The 16945-nt window shown below is 41.8% G+C and overlaps 1 protein-coding gene across 2 annotated transcripts in view; it reads right to left on the bottom strand.

The window, feature by feature from the left end:
* The window catches only part of RAB11FIP2 (RAB11 family interacting protein 2), a 54266-nt gene extending 44603 nt beyond the window's left edge, over positions 1-9663 (bottom strand). For both annotated transcript variants that reach the window (XM_074999067.1, XM_074999068.1), the window contains exon 1: positions 8255-9663. In XM_074999067.1, coding sequence (XP_074855168.1) covers positions 8255-8607 — 353 coding nt within the window. In that variant the 5' untranslated portion in view covers positions 8608-9663. The remainder of the gene's footprint in view (positions 1-8254) is intronic.
* Between the last annotated feature and the right edge of the window lie 7282 nt (positions 9664-16945).

Below are 16945 nucleotides of genomic sequence, written 5' to 3'. Positions count from 1 at the left end.
AAGGAAATGACAGGGAAAACTGATTTATTACTTATTAAAATAAGATCTAAGATGATACCAAGAAAGAAAAAAAACAGTACTGGAAAGCAAGCACTATTTTCTGGAAACTCATTTAAAATGTGATACAGACTTTAAATAAAATATACTGCAGCAACCTCATGTCTCCCCAAAGTGAATGGAAACAGGTGTACTAGAATATTTTACTGAGGGCTTGTTTTACACCAACTGGAATCAAAATAACTAAACTGACTTTAACTTACGCCATCACTTATTTCAGCAAAGACTAACTGAGGACACTTGTATTTTGGATCCAAAATAATTAAATGTGTGAATTTAAATAAAGTTAGTTATTCCCAGTTCAATGTGTGTGTAAACAAACCTCTAATCTGTGCTTGAAACTGAAGGCCAAATAATATTCAATCCTGATGAGTGTGTGACAAGTGACAAGTCAAAGATTAGAATATCTATGGATATGGCCAGAGTTACATCTGCCTCCCTTGTTCATGCTACATATTCCCATTTGTTATTAAAGTTTTCATTCAGGGGATAATACTGGATCTTCAGTTACAATGAAACTATCATCCAGCAATCTGGAAAAGCAGCTTTTCATTTTTATCTGACCAGAATATTATGACTATTTCTTTCAGCAGTGGGCCTTGCTACCAACAATTATGCCATTGTGACCCAAACACTGATAACTATAACATGTTCTACATTGTGTTAAAGTTGATTTCTAATTGTAACCCAAAGGTTAGCACAGAATGCTTGACTTATTACTTGTAACTTATTACTTGTGATTGAGTCATTTTACAAAAATAGAGAAAAGGCATCAATCCACAAAAAGCTCTGGGCTCCTGTGATATCAATGCACAGCGATCTGGACTTGTAGTCAGTTTCTGGGTGTTGAATGCGTTTTGGAAAATAAAATCTAATTTAACATATTGCCCCATGGCATACCGCCAGAGTTACAGCCAGAGATGCTCAAGCTGCAGCCCCCCTCAAAGAAAAAGAGAGGGCCATGCCAGCAAGAAGAAAACCATAACTAGCCACAACTTTTGGAGAATCACTGGTTTAAAATAGCTTGGATTGGTCAATGAGAAATTCATGGTATGCAGCCATGTCTTTTAAACATGCTTTCGACACACATGCATACATTTGCACAATAAAGGACAGGTGTTTGTGGTGATGGGACATACTGATTGGACTGACTTAAGCTTTGGTCATTTTAGAGGGGTTGGAAAGGAGATTGGGATGAGCAGAACATGCTGATGACTATTTTACATGACTATTTTAACTGATCTCTTGAGCCTAGGACAGGATCTTTTTTGTGTATTAAATAAAAAGCCAAGAGAAAAACCACATACTTTGCACTTTTGCCAATAGAGTCACAAAGAACTTTTGGAGGTTAGGTCACAGAATGGATATTGAAACTGTACTCTGCAACAAATTTCAACATGCAAGAAAAAGTGTAAACAACAAAATAAGTTGTAACACTGGACAAGTGTTGCATTTACAAACAACTACTAGCAATTAGAAATTAGAAACTACTAGAAATTTAAAGTAATAGCAAATTATTCTAAAAAGTCAATTACTGGAGATAGTTTTTAAGCTGGCTCAGGAAATTGTATGTTCCTTTTTTAGGATATTATGCTTTGATATATGGCCAAAAGCTTCTGGGGAGAAGTGACCAATTGATAAATAGATATATCATAGAATCACAGAATAGTAGGATTGGAAGGGACCTCGAGAGGCCATCGAATTCAGCCCCCTGCCCCAACGGCAGGACCAAGTACTGTCTAAACCATCCCTGACAGACATCTATCAAACCTGTTCTTAAATATCTCCAGCGATGGAGATTCCACAACCTCCCTTGCCAATTTATTCCTCTGTTTGACGACCCTGACAGTTAGGAAGTTTTTCCTAATGTCCAACCTAAACCTCCATTGCTCCAGTTTAAGCCCATTGCTTCTTGTTCTATCCTCAGAGGCCAAGAAGAACAAGTTTTCTCCCTCCTCATGACTCCCTGTTAGATACCTGAAAACCGCTATCATGTCTCCCCTCAATCTTCTCTTTTCCAAACTGAACAAGCCCAGTTCTTTCAGCCTTTCTTCATAGGTCACATTCTCTAGACCTTTAATCATTCTTGTCGCTTTCTTCTGGACCCTCTCTAATTTCTCCACATCTTTCTTAAACTGCAGTGCCCAGAACTGGACACAATACTCCAGCTGATGCCTAACCAGCGCAGAGTACAGTGGAAGAATGACTTCTCGTGTCTTGTTCACAACACACCTGTAAATGCATGCCAGAATCATGTTTGCTTTTTTTGCAACAGCATCACAGTGTTCACTCATATTTAGCTTGTGGTCCACTATAACCCCTAGATTCCTTTCTGCTGTACTCATTCCTAGACAGTCTCTCCCCATTCTGTATGTGTGAAACTGATTGTTCCCTCCCAAGTGGAGCACTTTCCATTTGTCCTTATTAAACTTCATCCTGTTTACCTCAGACCATTTTTCCAATTTATCCAGATCATTTTGAATTATGACCCTATCCTCCAAAGCAGTTAAAACTCCTCCCAGCTTGCTATCATCTGCAAACTTAATAAGCGTACTTTCTATGCCAATATCGAAATCATTGATGAAGATATTGAACAGAACTGGTCCTAACACAGACCCCTGAGGAACCCCACTTGTTATACTTTTCCAGCAGGATTGAGAACCATTAAGAACTACTCTCTGGGTACGGTTATCCAGCCAGTTATGCACCCACCTTATAGGACCCTCATCTAAATTGTATTTGCCTAGTTTTTTTATAAGAATATCATGCGAGACCATATCAAATGCTTTACTAAAGTTTAGGTATACCACATCTACCGCTTCTCCCCATTCATAAGTCTCGTTATCCTATCAAAGAAAGCTATCAGATTAGTTTGACATGATTTGTTCTCTACAAATCCATGCTGGTTGTTCCCTATCACCTGACCACCTTCCAAGTGCTTGCAGATGATTTCTTTAATTACCTGCTCCATTATCTTTCCTGGCAGTGAAGTTAAGCTGACTGGCCTGTAGTTGCCTGGGTTATTCTTAGTCCCCTTTTTATAGATGGGCACTATATTTGCCCTTTTCCAGTCTTCTGGAATCTCTCCTGTCTCTCATGATCTTCCAAATATGATAGATAAAGGCTCCGATACCTCCTCTATCAGGTCCTTGAGTATTCTAGGATGCATTTCATCAGGCCCTGGTGACTTGTAGACATCTAATTTTCCTAAGTGATTTTTAACTTGTTCTTTTTTTATTTCAACTTCTAACCCTACCGCTTTCCCACTTGCATTCACGTATTCACTAGCATATGTAAAAATATGTACACATTCTTTAACACAGAGAGAGAAACACAGATATTAAATGCAGACTACCGTGGCAACAGGGATGTACTCTGCAATAGTAGACAAAAACCTATTTGTAATGTAAAATGAAAAACTTGGCTTATGTAATGGAAATATATGCACAATTATTATACTTGATAAACCAGCTTCTTTAATGAAGCTATAACACAGAAATCTTAAAGAGATCTTTAAAGGCTTATATTAGCAACATCCTTTAAACAAATTTGAGTACCTCCCATGTTTGGGAACACTCAAAAACATATCATCTATGTCTTGGCTACCAGAATGGATCAATACTCCAGTTTTTCATTATGAGGAACCTGAATTCAAATTTATGTGAAATGAATCTGATGATCCCAGTGTAGTTCCAAATGGACAAAAAGGCAAATTACTAGACCACCAAAGCATGAGTAGTGCTTTCTCACCAAGACAAAGTAAGAACTGGAAATGGTTCCTGGGTAAGGGGTCAAGGAGAAGTTCAGAAAGTGAATGCCTGAGTCACAACTAACACAGAGGTAGCCAAGTTAGTCTGTATCTTCAGAAAAAAACAAGATGTCCTGTGGCACCTTACAGACTAACAGATATTTTGGAGCATAAGCTTTGATGCGCAAACACCCGCTTTGTCAGAGCTGTGAACGCCCCCCCCCCCACAATTCATACATCTGACTAAGTGGGTCTTTGCTCACAAAAGCTTATGCTCCAAAATATCTGTTTGTCTATAAGGTGCCACAGGACTTCTTGCTGTTTTTGAGTCACAATTGGATTTAATCATTCCAACAATTCATTTTTATGAGTGTGAAAAATCATCAGCTGCTAAGAGAGGGAGAAAAAAATATTGCAAAATGGCATGACTTTTTAACAGCAAGTTATAATAAACGTGGTTTATATTCGTAAGTCTTGTGCCAGAAAAAGAAAATTAGAATACAAGATGTGTAAGTTCTCTCACCATGCCTCTGCTTGAACAATTTATTGGCTAGAGTATTTTTCTCTTTAAAAAATTCCCATTTTTGCTAAGGTACAACAAGTAGCAAATATATATCATTAAAAAAAAACTAAATGAAAAAAGACTATTTTTCCTGAAATGCATTCTTGAAACTGCAATAAACTTGTAAATATACTGACAAACAAAATTACATGTCATGCTCCCTGCAGTTTTCTTAGGAATTCAAAATCAACTGGTAGCCTTCACTACTCATACATGTATCTATAAAGCACTGGGGAATTGCTGACAAGGTTCAGCTTTGTGCAGAATATTAAATATCTTTTTTGTAATACTCTAGTGACTCTTGAGTCTGTCTTACAGAACCATATGCACAGCTGCAGTGGAAAGAGGAAACTATTAAATATATTAAAAGGTAGACTTATTACCAATAAAGACACTTAATCAAACAAATGGATCCAATTTTTCTCCAAACAAAGCAAGAAATGTTAACACTACATCAACATAAAAAATCACTTTGGATGTAAAAATACCTCAAGCCTGTTCAACATACCTGAAAGCAGGGTTTAATAAACTCAATTAGTGCTTTTGAAACCATCAAAATAGCATTGAGGCACCACAATTCCTAGTGTCCAAGAACAACAGGCCTGATCTTGAGAGGTGTTAAGCATCCTTAACCTCCTCTGATTCAACCAGTTAACACTCCTATTGGAGAACACTGTGCTTCCAATATTTTGACTGTGAGTTTGAGGTTAACAGCATGTTATACCAACAAAGTCAATAATAATAATAGAACAAAATTAAAAACAATTCTTGATGTTTTGTTAGCAAGGCTGCATTTGTGTACACATACCTGAAGGTTGTTTTTTTTTTTCAAACACTCATGCTTGCATCTCCAGTTAACAGCAATGGTTGCTGATAAGCATGCATACAGATGCTTCCATAGAGTCAATACAATTTGCAAAACTACCTAAGTGCATTAGCAGCCTAAGACCAACTTTCAAGAGCGTCTTAGGGCCAGATTGTTCAAGGTATGTGTGCACCTCAAAATGTGGAAACGTGATTAGCATGCACTTCTGATATTCTCAGCAGGTGCATGTCTGCATGTTTAGCACACACCCCCTTCCCCCCGCCCGGTACAATACTTACAAAAATAACTGATTTTCAAAATTTACTCTTATGCTCCAATTTTGAGAGGTGTAGTTTGCATGACACAGCTGTAACTTTGCAGAGACCCACTGAGTTCAAAAGGGCTCTACAAGAGTGCATGTTACATTATGCGGAAAGGATCTTCTTCTCACACTTGAAAATAAGAGGTATAGTAAACTCTTTCATATCAGGCAATCCCTGGGAGGTTGCTGGATGTTAAAATATTATGGATAATAGAGAGCGATCCCTTTGCTACCAGCAGTGCTCCCCTCCCCAAAGCCCTTGGCAGAGTGATCCAGAGTGCTGCCTCCACCCGCACAACCCACTCTGCACTCCCCAGGTTCAGCAGCCTCCACCAGCTCAGGCCCGGCAATGCCTATCACACGGCAGGACTAGCACTTGGTGGACGGGTGCTCTACACTTCCCCCTCCCCACCGGCAGCAGTTGCCGAGTGGCCCTGGAGCCTCCACAGCCCAGGCCAAGGGAGGGATGGAGAGTGTCAGGTGGCAGCAGTCTCTTCTCGCCTCCCCAACTGTGTCCCCATGCAAATCCCTTCTTAAGAAGGGGCAGCAGCATCAAAGGCTCAGGGCAGGACAGGATGGATCCCTTTACTGCCTGTGAGCAACACAGCTCTCCCCCCGCCCCCGACAAGAAACAACCTTGGCACTGGGATCGCGCCTGATGGCAGTTACAGTATTAATGCTGGTTATCAGAGTACCGGTTGATTGAATACCAGTTAAAATAGAGTTTACTGTATAAAGGTATCATATACACGTAACCTTGTGTTACCCATAAATAACACACAAAAAGGTATCTTGAATGTTATGATTAGAAGCTTATTACTTCAGGGCATATAATACTAGACAACAAATCAGTTGCATTTTCTGGGAATAATTTTGCAAAACTACAGTTCAAGAATTACTTTCAGTTATATTATAAAATAGAGGTGAAACTGCTGTAAAAGTACTGTGTCAAAATGTTGTGTCATCTTAAATAGGAGTGATTTTTTTTCACTGTAATTCCTGATAAAGTTAGATGCATGTCATTTTTAACTTTTCTACTTTCTGGACACCTATATTCACTGTGAATTATTCCATGACGTCCAACATGCAAGCCATATGTGGCTAATTGGCTGGTTGAGTGTAGCTAGTTGGCTTGAACAATAAATATATTTTCAGAATAATACGGCTTGTTTACTACAGAACCAGTTGGACACCACAGATTAAAATCAAGAGCTTGCATTTACTGGTGTCTTGTTTTATTTTGTATTTCATTTCACCTTTTTGTTTTCAATGGTGCTAATCACATATTTAAAGGTAAGCAAGTGACTAAGTGTAGCACAGGTGTTTAATCATTACTTCCAATTATAGAACCTTAAATGCCATTTAAGAACTAATTTTGAAGAAACAGCGAAACATGTTTGAATCAAACTGAAATAGAAATTAGCATGCCATGAAGGTTACAAGTGTTAACATCTATTTCAGAAGAGCAGTTGCAATCTTTTGGCCTGTCTTTAAACAGACAATACATTTAAAAACTAATCTATGCCATAATTCTGCACCTGACAGGCTGAGCAGACTTCTAGACACATGCAGAGTTAACTCTAGAACTGGGGCTCCAGGCAGTTAAAGAAGAAATAAGTGCAATTGACACACCTAATTTATAGCTTGTGCACACTGTTTTTGTGCCAGTTTAACTACATTGGTTTTGGACTGGTCCATTTAAAGCTATATGACCTCTAATGTGGATACACTCGTACCAGTACAAAGGTACTTACTTATACCAGTACAACTTATCCGATATATTTAGAAAAATAAGCCACACTTCACCAAAATAATTGGATCCATGCTAAGAGTTGAAACAATTTAACTACTTCAGATTAAAAAAACAAAACAAAAAAAACCAAAACCCTAATCAAAAGAGTTATACAAAAAGGGTGTGTTTACCAGATCCTGGGATACTCAGTCTTTAAAAATATAATACATATATTGTACAACATTTATAAACCTGACTTTTACATTCTTGCCTTTGAGTTCTACTTGAAGAATGTGAGTTAATTATAGTTTTATCTGACAAAGGGGCATGTGGGTATTGCTGACGGCTACTGCAGTAGAATAAACTTTGAGGAACTGGACTAACAGGAACAGATCAACTCCAGTTTGCTGCTGAAGGCCCAAGCCCTATCCTACAAGCTTTTCTATTTGGACCTGCAGTCCAGAATAATTTGCAGGATCAATACCAAAAACTAATCAGAATCAGAAAAAGGACAATACACCAGTGGTAAATCTTAAATTTGAGCAAAGTTCATTCAGCGCTAAATAATAAATTTGGCAAATTTAGTTTTGCAGAATATAAAGACCAACCACTACATTACATAGCTTGATGCTAAGCTTATATGCTTGAGTTTTAAGGATTTCCTACGTCAGAAATGTAGTCCAAATTTTGTGCCACAATTTGAAAATGGCTATACAACTGATGAGTATCAAAAATAGAATGTAAGAAGCTAATGTTAAAAATACAATTTGAAAATACTGAAGATTACTTTATTATCTATGATCCCACTCTGTCCAGGTGGGCATATGTGAACACAGGAAATCCTACTGACTTCAGTTAGGATACTCCCTTGTTGGAGAGCTCACTGGAGGACAGAGGCTTATTATACATCAGGGAATACAATCTAATAACCTGTACTTTTCAGTTAATTTTACTTCAGCTGTAATAGCGCTCATCAGGAAGTACATCCCTAAAAAGATGAAAAAACTGTAATACAAAACATTACTTACTCTGTTTTTCTTCGTTGCTTGTCTTCAAATATATCATTCAGATTTATTGCCACCTGTCCTAGAAACTTATCCAGACCCACCAGTGATCTGTGCATGACAATCAGGTAGAGGATGTATTTCTCTGGATTCCCCTGCATCAGTAATCCAGGGAGCTCAAATGAGGCCTCTTCTTTCCAGACCGGCTCTAGGGTCTTCTCAGCTACAGAGGTGGAATATTTTTCCTTGCCCAGTTGTATGATAGTGTAGGTATCATTGGTGCCATTTTTGCCTTTTGGCTTCAGATCTTTGGCTTGAAGAACTGTAACCTGTACGTGGGTTGGGAACCACTTCTGGGCCTGTTCTCCCAACATCATCTTGGTTGAGTTCAGTAGTACAGTAGTAGCAACAATATATAAGTTTGTAAATCTTCTGGTTACTGTGTAAGTGCACTTAAAATGGGGATATCTATGAAATTCCCAGTGTTGTTTCTCTGAGTACTTTGTTTGGTTGTATTTTTGAAACACTAACCATTGCTTAGATTTCCCTCCAAAGAACTCACACCTTTACCTCTACTACTAATTTTGAAAACAAAATGCCCTAGTACACTATGTTTTGCTTCCACAGCAATTAATTACCTCTTCTTTACTCAGTTTCTCCCCTCACTCCTAAAATATATACATACAACTCCCACATCCTTCAATGGTAACCCTGAACTCACAAAAATTCTCATTCCCAGAGAGGTGGTCTAATATGGCAGGGCCCTGTTAGCACTTCCTTTGCCGAGGGAGGGAAGTGCAGGGTGAGATGGGTGAAGGAACAAGATTTCAAGGTCTGTAACCAACTCCAGCCAGCTGTCCTTCTCCTCCACAGACTCCACCTAGGGAAAAACACTCCCTAGTCCCCCGCTTATTCCACATTCTCCCAGGAGCCCCAGCATACCCTCCTGCATAGATCATCCCTTCAAGTTAAGTTCTAGGTCCCCTTCAGCAGCCCCCTCCTCTCCCACCTTGCCCCACTCAATGCTGGGAAGCCTGGGGTCACCTTGCTTAATCCTCCACTCAGACCTAGAAAACCATGAAGTCCTCCCTTACATCTCCCCTTGTGTCTGGCAAAGCCCCCGGATCCCTGCTTATCCCCCCGCTCCCCGATCGGAGAAGCCCTAGGGCCTCCCCCCACAACACTCTCCAATCTGGGGAGCCCTAGGGTCCTCCCTTGCTGCTCCTCCACCAGATCTGGGGAGCCCTATGGTCCGCCACTGTCCTCCTCCCTCAGACCCGAGACGCCCTGTGGTCCTCTCCCTCCCCGGTGTGGGGAGCCCTGGAGTCCGCTCGCTCCCCCCGACCCCCTCCAGTGAAGCTCTGCCCCAGGCCTCCCCCTGCCCCTTACAGCCTCAGCCCCCGGCTCTCCAGCTGCGGAGGGGCGGAGGCAGTTCCCGGAGCGCGGCGGTGCCAGGCTGGGCTCCTCTGCGGCGGACGGAGCAGCGCGCCCGGCGACTCCCAGCGCGCTCGCTCCCGACACGGACGCGGCCCGGCCGCTCGCCCTGCCTCCCTCCGCCCGCAGAGCCGGCAGCGCCCGGCCCGCCGCAGCCGCAGCCGCAGCCGCTTCCGCCTTCCTCCGCGGCGGTCAGAGGGCAGGGGGCAGGGTTCAGTCCCCTCCCTGGCGGCCCGGCTCCGAGCCCGGCCCTACGAGGCCTCCGCGCATCCCACCCTGCCTCAGCAGCCTCCTGGAGGCCGCCAGGCCCAGTCACGCGTTGCTGTGGGGACAGAGGGGCCCCCCTCGGCCGGGGGGGCTCCCGCGCAATAGTAGAGCGGGAGGAGCCCTTATTTCGGGGCAGAAGAATTCACCCCACAAGCGGGGGAGAGGGAGGGTAGAGGAGACCCTCTCCTGGGGCAGGATGTGGTGGGTCTCCCCCACGAAAGCTTATTACCTAATGCAATTGGTAGTCTTTGCAGTGCTACAGGACTGCTTGTTGTTATGTTTTCTTGGGGGAGGAGGGAATCTTGCAGCATTAGTGGGAGAAGAAGAGAAAAGAAAATACTCCCTTATATTTCTAGAGGCACAAGGAACTGTCACTGGGCTGGGGGAAAGCAACAGGGGGCCTTTAACATTGGGGGTGGGGTGTTTAAATTCCCCCTTTTTTGAAACCGGGGAGAAAGAGATCCCCCTAATATCTTGGGGTGCGGCAGGATGGCACAGTTGTCTGGATGAGAGGAGACTCCCTCGGGCTGTGATTCATTTTAAAACCATGTTTGAGGAAAGAAAAATGGGAAGGGAGGGAAGGAGGGAGGGTGGGACACAGCAGGTAAAAGTCTTCAGGTACATGAAGGTTTTTTATTAAAAAAGACAATAATCAATTGTTCTCCCCACTTGCTGAAGCCAGGACAAGAAGTAATGGGCGTAAGCTGGAAAGAGGGAAATTTAGGTTTAATACCTAGAAAAAACTTTCTGTACACAAGTATAATTAAGCTCTGGAACACGCTTCCCAAGAGAGTTGGTGTAATGTTCATAATTGGAGGCTCTAAGAAAAGGGTGGACAAACACATTCAAGGGTTAGTAGAGGTTGGTTCTGCTTTGATGCAGTGTTCTACACATGATGACTTCTCAAGGTCCCGTCCAGCCCTTCTATGATTCCATGAAAAAACTTGCGACTGAAGGGAGATCGCTATACTGTGTGTTTAAATAAGCTATTTAAAATATCACTTTCTTGATATAGAGATTATTCAGATTGTTGTAGCATTTTGAAACTACCAAATATTTCACCATTTCTGCATTCACAGAGTCCGTACTTGAGAAACAAGTATGTATATACAGATAGTCCAAGCCTGTGATTTGTGTCTGCAAATTTAAAAAGAATTTTCAAATTTTAAAAGGAATTTCTCACTCTCATGATTCAAGATTTTGTGACGTCTGTTTCAAGAATCTGAACCTCATTTTTTTCTAAATGGCCTTGACCACACAATTTAAATTAAAGCACAAAAATAATTGTAAAGTGTTAGGGAATACAGTGAAAACTCAAGTACGAATACCAGAGTTACAAACTGACCAGTAGAGTTCTGGGTTAAATGTAATCTAAAAAAATAAAGGGAAAATTTATTTAAAAAAAAAAAAAAAGAAAATTTGACAAGGAACCTGTTTCTGTGCTTGTGTCATTTAAACTATGGTGGTAAAAAACATTTTTCTTTTGCACAGTGATGTTTCAAAGCTGTATTAAGTCAATGTTCAGTTGTAAACTTTTGAAAGAGCAACCATAATATTTTGTTCAGAGTTACCCACATTTCAGAGATATGAACATCTGCCATTCCTGAATGTTCTTAACTCTGAGGTTCTACCTTGTATAGTTTGAGTGGTATTACCACCACCACCGCTGCTACCCCAGGAGGCTTGTGCGTGTACAGGCACGTGCGGAGTTATAGCAATAGATATTAGCTATATTTCTAAATGCAAAGGCAGACACATCATGGTTGCTAGCAGAGCTGTCATGTCCATGGGATGATTGGGGCAGCTCTTCTGGACCCTGCGCTTGGGGAAGACATTCAGCAGCCACCATCCTACCATCCATCCTATGGATGGGATGGACCCCCATATTGATGATAGCCTACAGGGCTCACAGGGCCCCAGCTGATTGTCTAGGCTAGGCAGCAGGGTTGAAGCCTACTACACTCACTGGTGGTGGGAGCCGTGGGAAGCAGGGTGACACAGCAGACTGCTCCGTTCTGCTGCCCAGCTGGCTTCAGAGGTGAAGTGGGCTGCAACGAGGTCACTCCACTGCATAACTTGCCATAGTGAAGCAGAGCAACCTGGCTGGGAGATACCGGTGGAGCAGAACAGGCTCCTATGTTGCTCTGGTTGTCACAGTAAACACTACCGCAGTGAGGGATGTGGGGGACAGACCTGTGCCAGGCCTCCCCCGAATCTTTCAGCTCCTGTAACATTAGGAGGATGTTTCTGGGAAGGGGTGAAATAGGGATAGGAACGAATGCAGTAGACTTGGGAAGGGGTGTGATGAAGCTTAGGGGAAGGGGCAACATGGGGTGAGGGTGGGGAGGAAAAAGGACAGGAAGATCTGGGGCAGAAGGTGGAGCCTGGGAAGAGGACGGATTCCCCTTGTCCACACTCCCTAGGGACAGCCCTGATTGCTAGACTATGTATCCTGCAGATATTTTATGGTTGCTAGATTATTTGTCCCACCAACACAATCCATAAAATGCAAAGAAATAAATGTCATTCAACACCTCATGTATACAAGTCAATCCTTTTTGAAACCTCAGCTGCTTTTGGCACACCACCTACAACCCACATGTCTCTGTGCTCATCCTGAAGAACTACTGGCACCCTTGAACTCTGACTGTGGACTAGGTATTTATTTGTGTATGTGTACTGATGAGTAATATGGTTGGTGTGTCCGTCATAAATTACTGTGGGTAGTTTTCTACTGGTGTAAGATTGCAAAATTTTTATTTAATTAATTAATTTATTTATTTTGGTAATGTTGAGTAAAAGGCGAATGGATGATCCATGTTAGTTATTATGATAACTTGGTATTGTTATATGGTAATTACAACTATTAACCTGTCTATTTGCTAAAGTGTAGATTTGTGGATGGAATTGAGGCTGCACATTGGCTGTTCTAGAAGAACAGCTCTTCCACACACGTGCTCCTCCTTTGCCTGTCGTATAGGCCCTTTAGCATCCCCAGTGATCATCCCTTAGAAATGACAAATGCTGGAGTGGGGGTGGAAAGACATAAGGAACATGAAGGGATGAAAAGTCAAGGGGAGCTGGCAAGGCTATTGATGATAAGAGGATATGATAGGTAATGTCTTGGGAAAAGGCAGGGTAGGGTGACAGTCTGTTTTGTAGAAAGTTGGCTGATTTAGGGAAGGGCACAAGGTTCTTTGGGATCTTATTGAACACTTTGAGTACATCTTGCAGAAGTATTCACAACAGAAACAGAATTTGAAGTCTGAATGTTTGCAACAGATACTAAGGGAGCCTGTCATCCAATCAGGAGTAAAATTATACAATGTAGTCTATGTGTCCTTCTGAACTAACAAACACCACCCAATTAGCCAAAGTTTAAAACAGAGAGGCACCCGTGATCTGCTGACAAAAATATTCACCAAAATTATCTGGCAAAAAATTCCAAATAATGCAAAAATAGCAAACTGTTTTCAATTTGCAAACAGAAAGCACAGAGAAATTCATTTATCAAATATATTATTTGGAGGAATTTATTTGTTTATCTCAGCAAACAGATATGTTGATTCTCTTCACTACCATTCTATGTGCAATCGGAAATGAAACAGAAGAATGGAATGATCTCAGAGCAGCCACATGTAAAAGGAGGGTGTTTTCTTTTGCTGGGGAAACTGAAGTGTCAGCTCTGATGTGTAATTAGAGATGTATTGTTGGCTTACTGGCTGAGAGCAGAGAGAGTGTATTAAAAATTACTGAAAATGATACAACTCTTGGAATTCCACATTTAAATACTGATTTCTTGGACCAACCACATGCAGAACAGTGAATTACTAGAAAAAGATGAAGCACATGGGGATTAAAATTGAATTAAGTGTAACTGCAGTGATCACAGGGCAAGACTCCCTTGTCTTGGTTATTATTTTGTCTCCTGGTGATTTCCTCCTTACAGCACCTTTTAGTTAACTCTTCACAGCCAGGGAGGATCTTACCACACAGGTAAACTGAGGACCATTTATCTCTATATGTATAAAAAAATGTCCTCCCCAGTGACAGAATGATATCACCATGCAAACGCATCTGTCTGCCACTGGAGAAGACTTGGTGGAAGTTGCTGTGGACAGCTTGTAGGGGGCGGGGGTAAGGGAGGCAGGGCAGACCCTCTGCCCACATCCATCCCTGGCCCTCTCCTGATAGGGGAGTTGTTTCCTGCTGCCCAACTTGGGGATGGAGGGAGTCAGTAGCAGCAGACAGAGCTTGGCTCTAAATGGCCCCTTCCCTCCCTGCCATGAAATGACAGCAGTGGCAACACCTAGCATACTGATAAGCGTGAGGCTTATTGGTACGCTTACCAGTTAAATGGTTAACCAGCCCATGAGGTTGAACTCTGGTAGCAGCCAGCCATGCCAGGCCAGTGCATCCCCAGCCACAGATGAGCCAACAGGCCAGGTGGCAAAGCCTAGGGGAGCCAGCAATGGGACCTCACAGCCATGGCAGGATGCCCACAGCCGAGGATGGGCTGGGTGGTGGGCCAAGGGGCAGGCCCTAAATTAAAACAATTAACTGGGTAAGCACTAGTGTTTAATCAGGTAAACATTTTAACCTCCCTAACTGCTTCCTTCCTGGTTTGAAGAAAATCTGTTTCTCTGTTTGAATAGTAACAGAAAGAAAGCTGTGCTAGTCTATATACTATCAAAACAAAAAAGCACACAAGTAGCACTTTAAAGACTAACAATTTATTAGGTGAGCTTTCGTGGGACAGACCCACTTCTTCAGAAGGGGGTCTGTCCCATGAAAGCTCACCTAATAAATTATTTCGTTAGTCTTTAATGTGCTACTTCACTGCTTTTTCGTTTCTGTTTATTTGGTCTTCAACTGTAAAGCACAATATCAGTGTGCATACATAATTTTTCATAGTGTTTATGCATATATTTTACTATATTAATTTCCAATATGTTATTAGCTTTCATAAAAGACCTTACCTGATACACTTTTAGAATACAATATTACGGCTTATTCTTTGAGATTCAAATCCTCATCTAAAACCAAATAAGCCTTTAAAATGTGTTCTTAGATAAACTTATTTTGTTCCTGTTGCAAAGAGATATCATGCAGGCTAGTGCAGAATTTATGCTGGTTTCTCACTTGCCGGTGATAGTTGCTTTGTTACCCTGGTTAGCTTGGTAGATTTGTTTAACTTTTATGTAAATATATTCATTGTCTCTGCCTGAGGACCAGGCTAGTCAGACAAGCAAAATCTCATTCTTTTAACTAGAGCAGACAGCGCTTGTGCAACGCTTGCTAATCACATTTGAAGAACATAAAGTTTAGCACATAGCCATAACTTTTTGCACATATCCCATACTTACATCATGCAAGAATATTTATGATCAGTGAGAGATTAGTTTTCCAGGGATCTATTACATGGCACCTTTTGGATTTATATTATGACTACAGTGTGTTAGGTGTGGTAAGTGAGCATCAGTACTAATAAGAGTTGTCATAGAGTACTGAATCAGCAGCAGGCCACAGTGTTACACATCCCCTAATTACTCAGCACTAATTCACCTGAATCAACTGCAGAGTCACGACACCTAATAACAGGTATGACAAAAGAGAACACTACCTTCTGATTATACCAACTAAAAATTCGGGTATATGAAAGATGAATTTTTGTCTCTGTGGCTATGGCTGCACTAGCCATAACTTGAAATAAGTTATGCAAATTATGTTGCACACATCTCGTAAATTATTTTAGGTTACCTTATTTTGAACTTGGTGCTGTCCAAATAGCACTGAAGTTCAAAATAAGTGGCTATTTTGAGGTTTATGCTACTCCTCTCATGACAAGACCCCAGAAATAGCAACAATAGTATAGCCACAGCCTGTTAGACTTAATATCCCTACTCTTGTTACCTGCTCTAGATGTGGTACACAAAGAATATTCCAACTATTCATCATATGGGGTGTGTCTATGCTAGCAGGCTACTTTGAAGTAGCTGGAACAATGTCAAAATAGCACACATTGCGTCTACACACACTGTGCGCTATTTTGACGTTGAAGTTAACGTTAGGCAGCGAGGCGTCGAAATCGCTATTCCTATCTGAAGATGGGAGTAGCACCCTACTTCGATGTTCAACATCGAAGTAGGGTGTGTGTGGATGATCCGCATCCTGCTACAGCAAAATAGTGGGGTCCTCCATGGCGGTCATCAGCTGAGGGGTTGAGAGATGCTCTGTCCAGCCCCTGAAGGGCCCTATGTTCCCACGTGCAGCAGCCCTTAGCCCAGGGCTTCTGGCTGCTGTTGCTGCTGCTGCTGCAGCTGGGGCTCCATGCTGTGTGCATGGGGTCTGCAACTGGTTGTCGGCTCTGCGGACCTCGTGCTGTGCAGGCTGAGTGTGTCTGCGAGGGGCCTGTTAAGGGAGCGACTTGCTGTTGCCCCAGAAGGCTAGGCCAGCCTGTGACCCCATCTGCAGGCTTTGCTGGCCCCTTATTTCGACAGGGAATGCTTGTGTGTGTGGACGCTCCGCATTTCCTTCTGTCATGGCTCTTTTCGACATCCCCATCACTACTTCGACGTTGAACATCAACAGCACCAGCCCCGGAGGATGTGTAGACAATACGCGTTAAAGTAGCCTATTTCGATGTTCTTACTTGGAAATAGGCTACTTCGACATAGTGTGCTAGTGTAGACATAGCCCATATGTTGCAGACCTGGTATAAACCCCAGGAGAGGGAGGAAAAATAAAATTAAACTTGTATTTTGAAAGAAAGTATCCTGTCACTTAATTAATGAACAGTGCAGATTTTAAATCAGCTCTGCTCCTTGAGCAATTTTAAATTTGAAGACAGAAAGTTCTTTAAATATGTGATTAAGAACATCTAAACCAAAATGTTGTGGTGAATATTTTTGCACGTTACGTGCAGGTACTACCATTCTTCAACATTAATTCCTAGAACCCACTTTTCTGTGGAACACTGCTTATTCTTAAAAACATCAAGCTTCTCCTAACATT

The sequence above is a fragment of the Carettochelys insculpta genome, chromosome 7, assembly GCF_033958435.1.
Source record: "Carettochelys insculpta isolate YL-2023 chromosome 7, ASM3395843v1, whole genome shotgun sequence".
Classification (NCBI taxonomy): domain Eukaryota; kingdom Metazoa; phylum Chordata; order Testudines; family Carettochelyidae; genus Carettochelys; species Carettochelys insculpta.
This window is presented reverse-complemented; position numbering and strand designations above follow the sequence as displayed.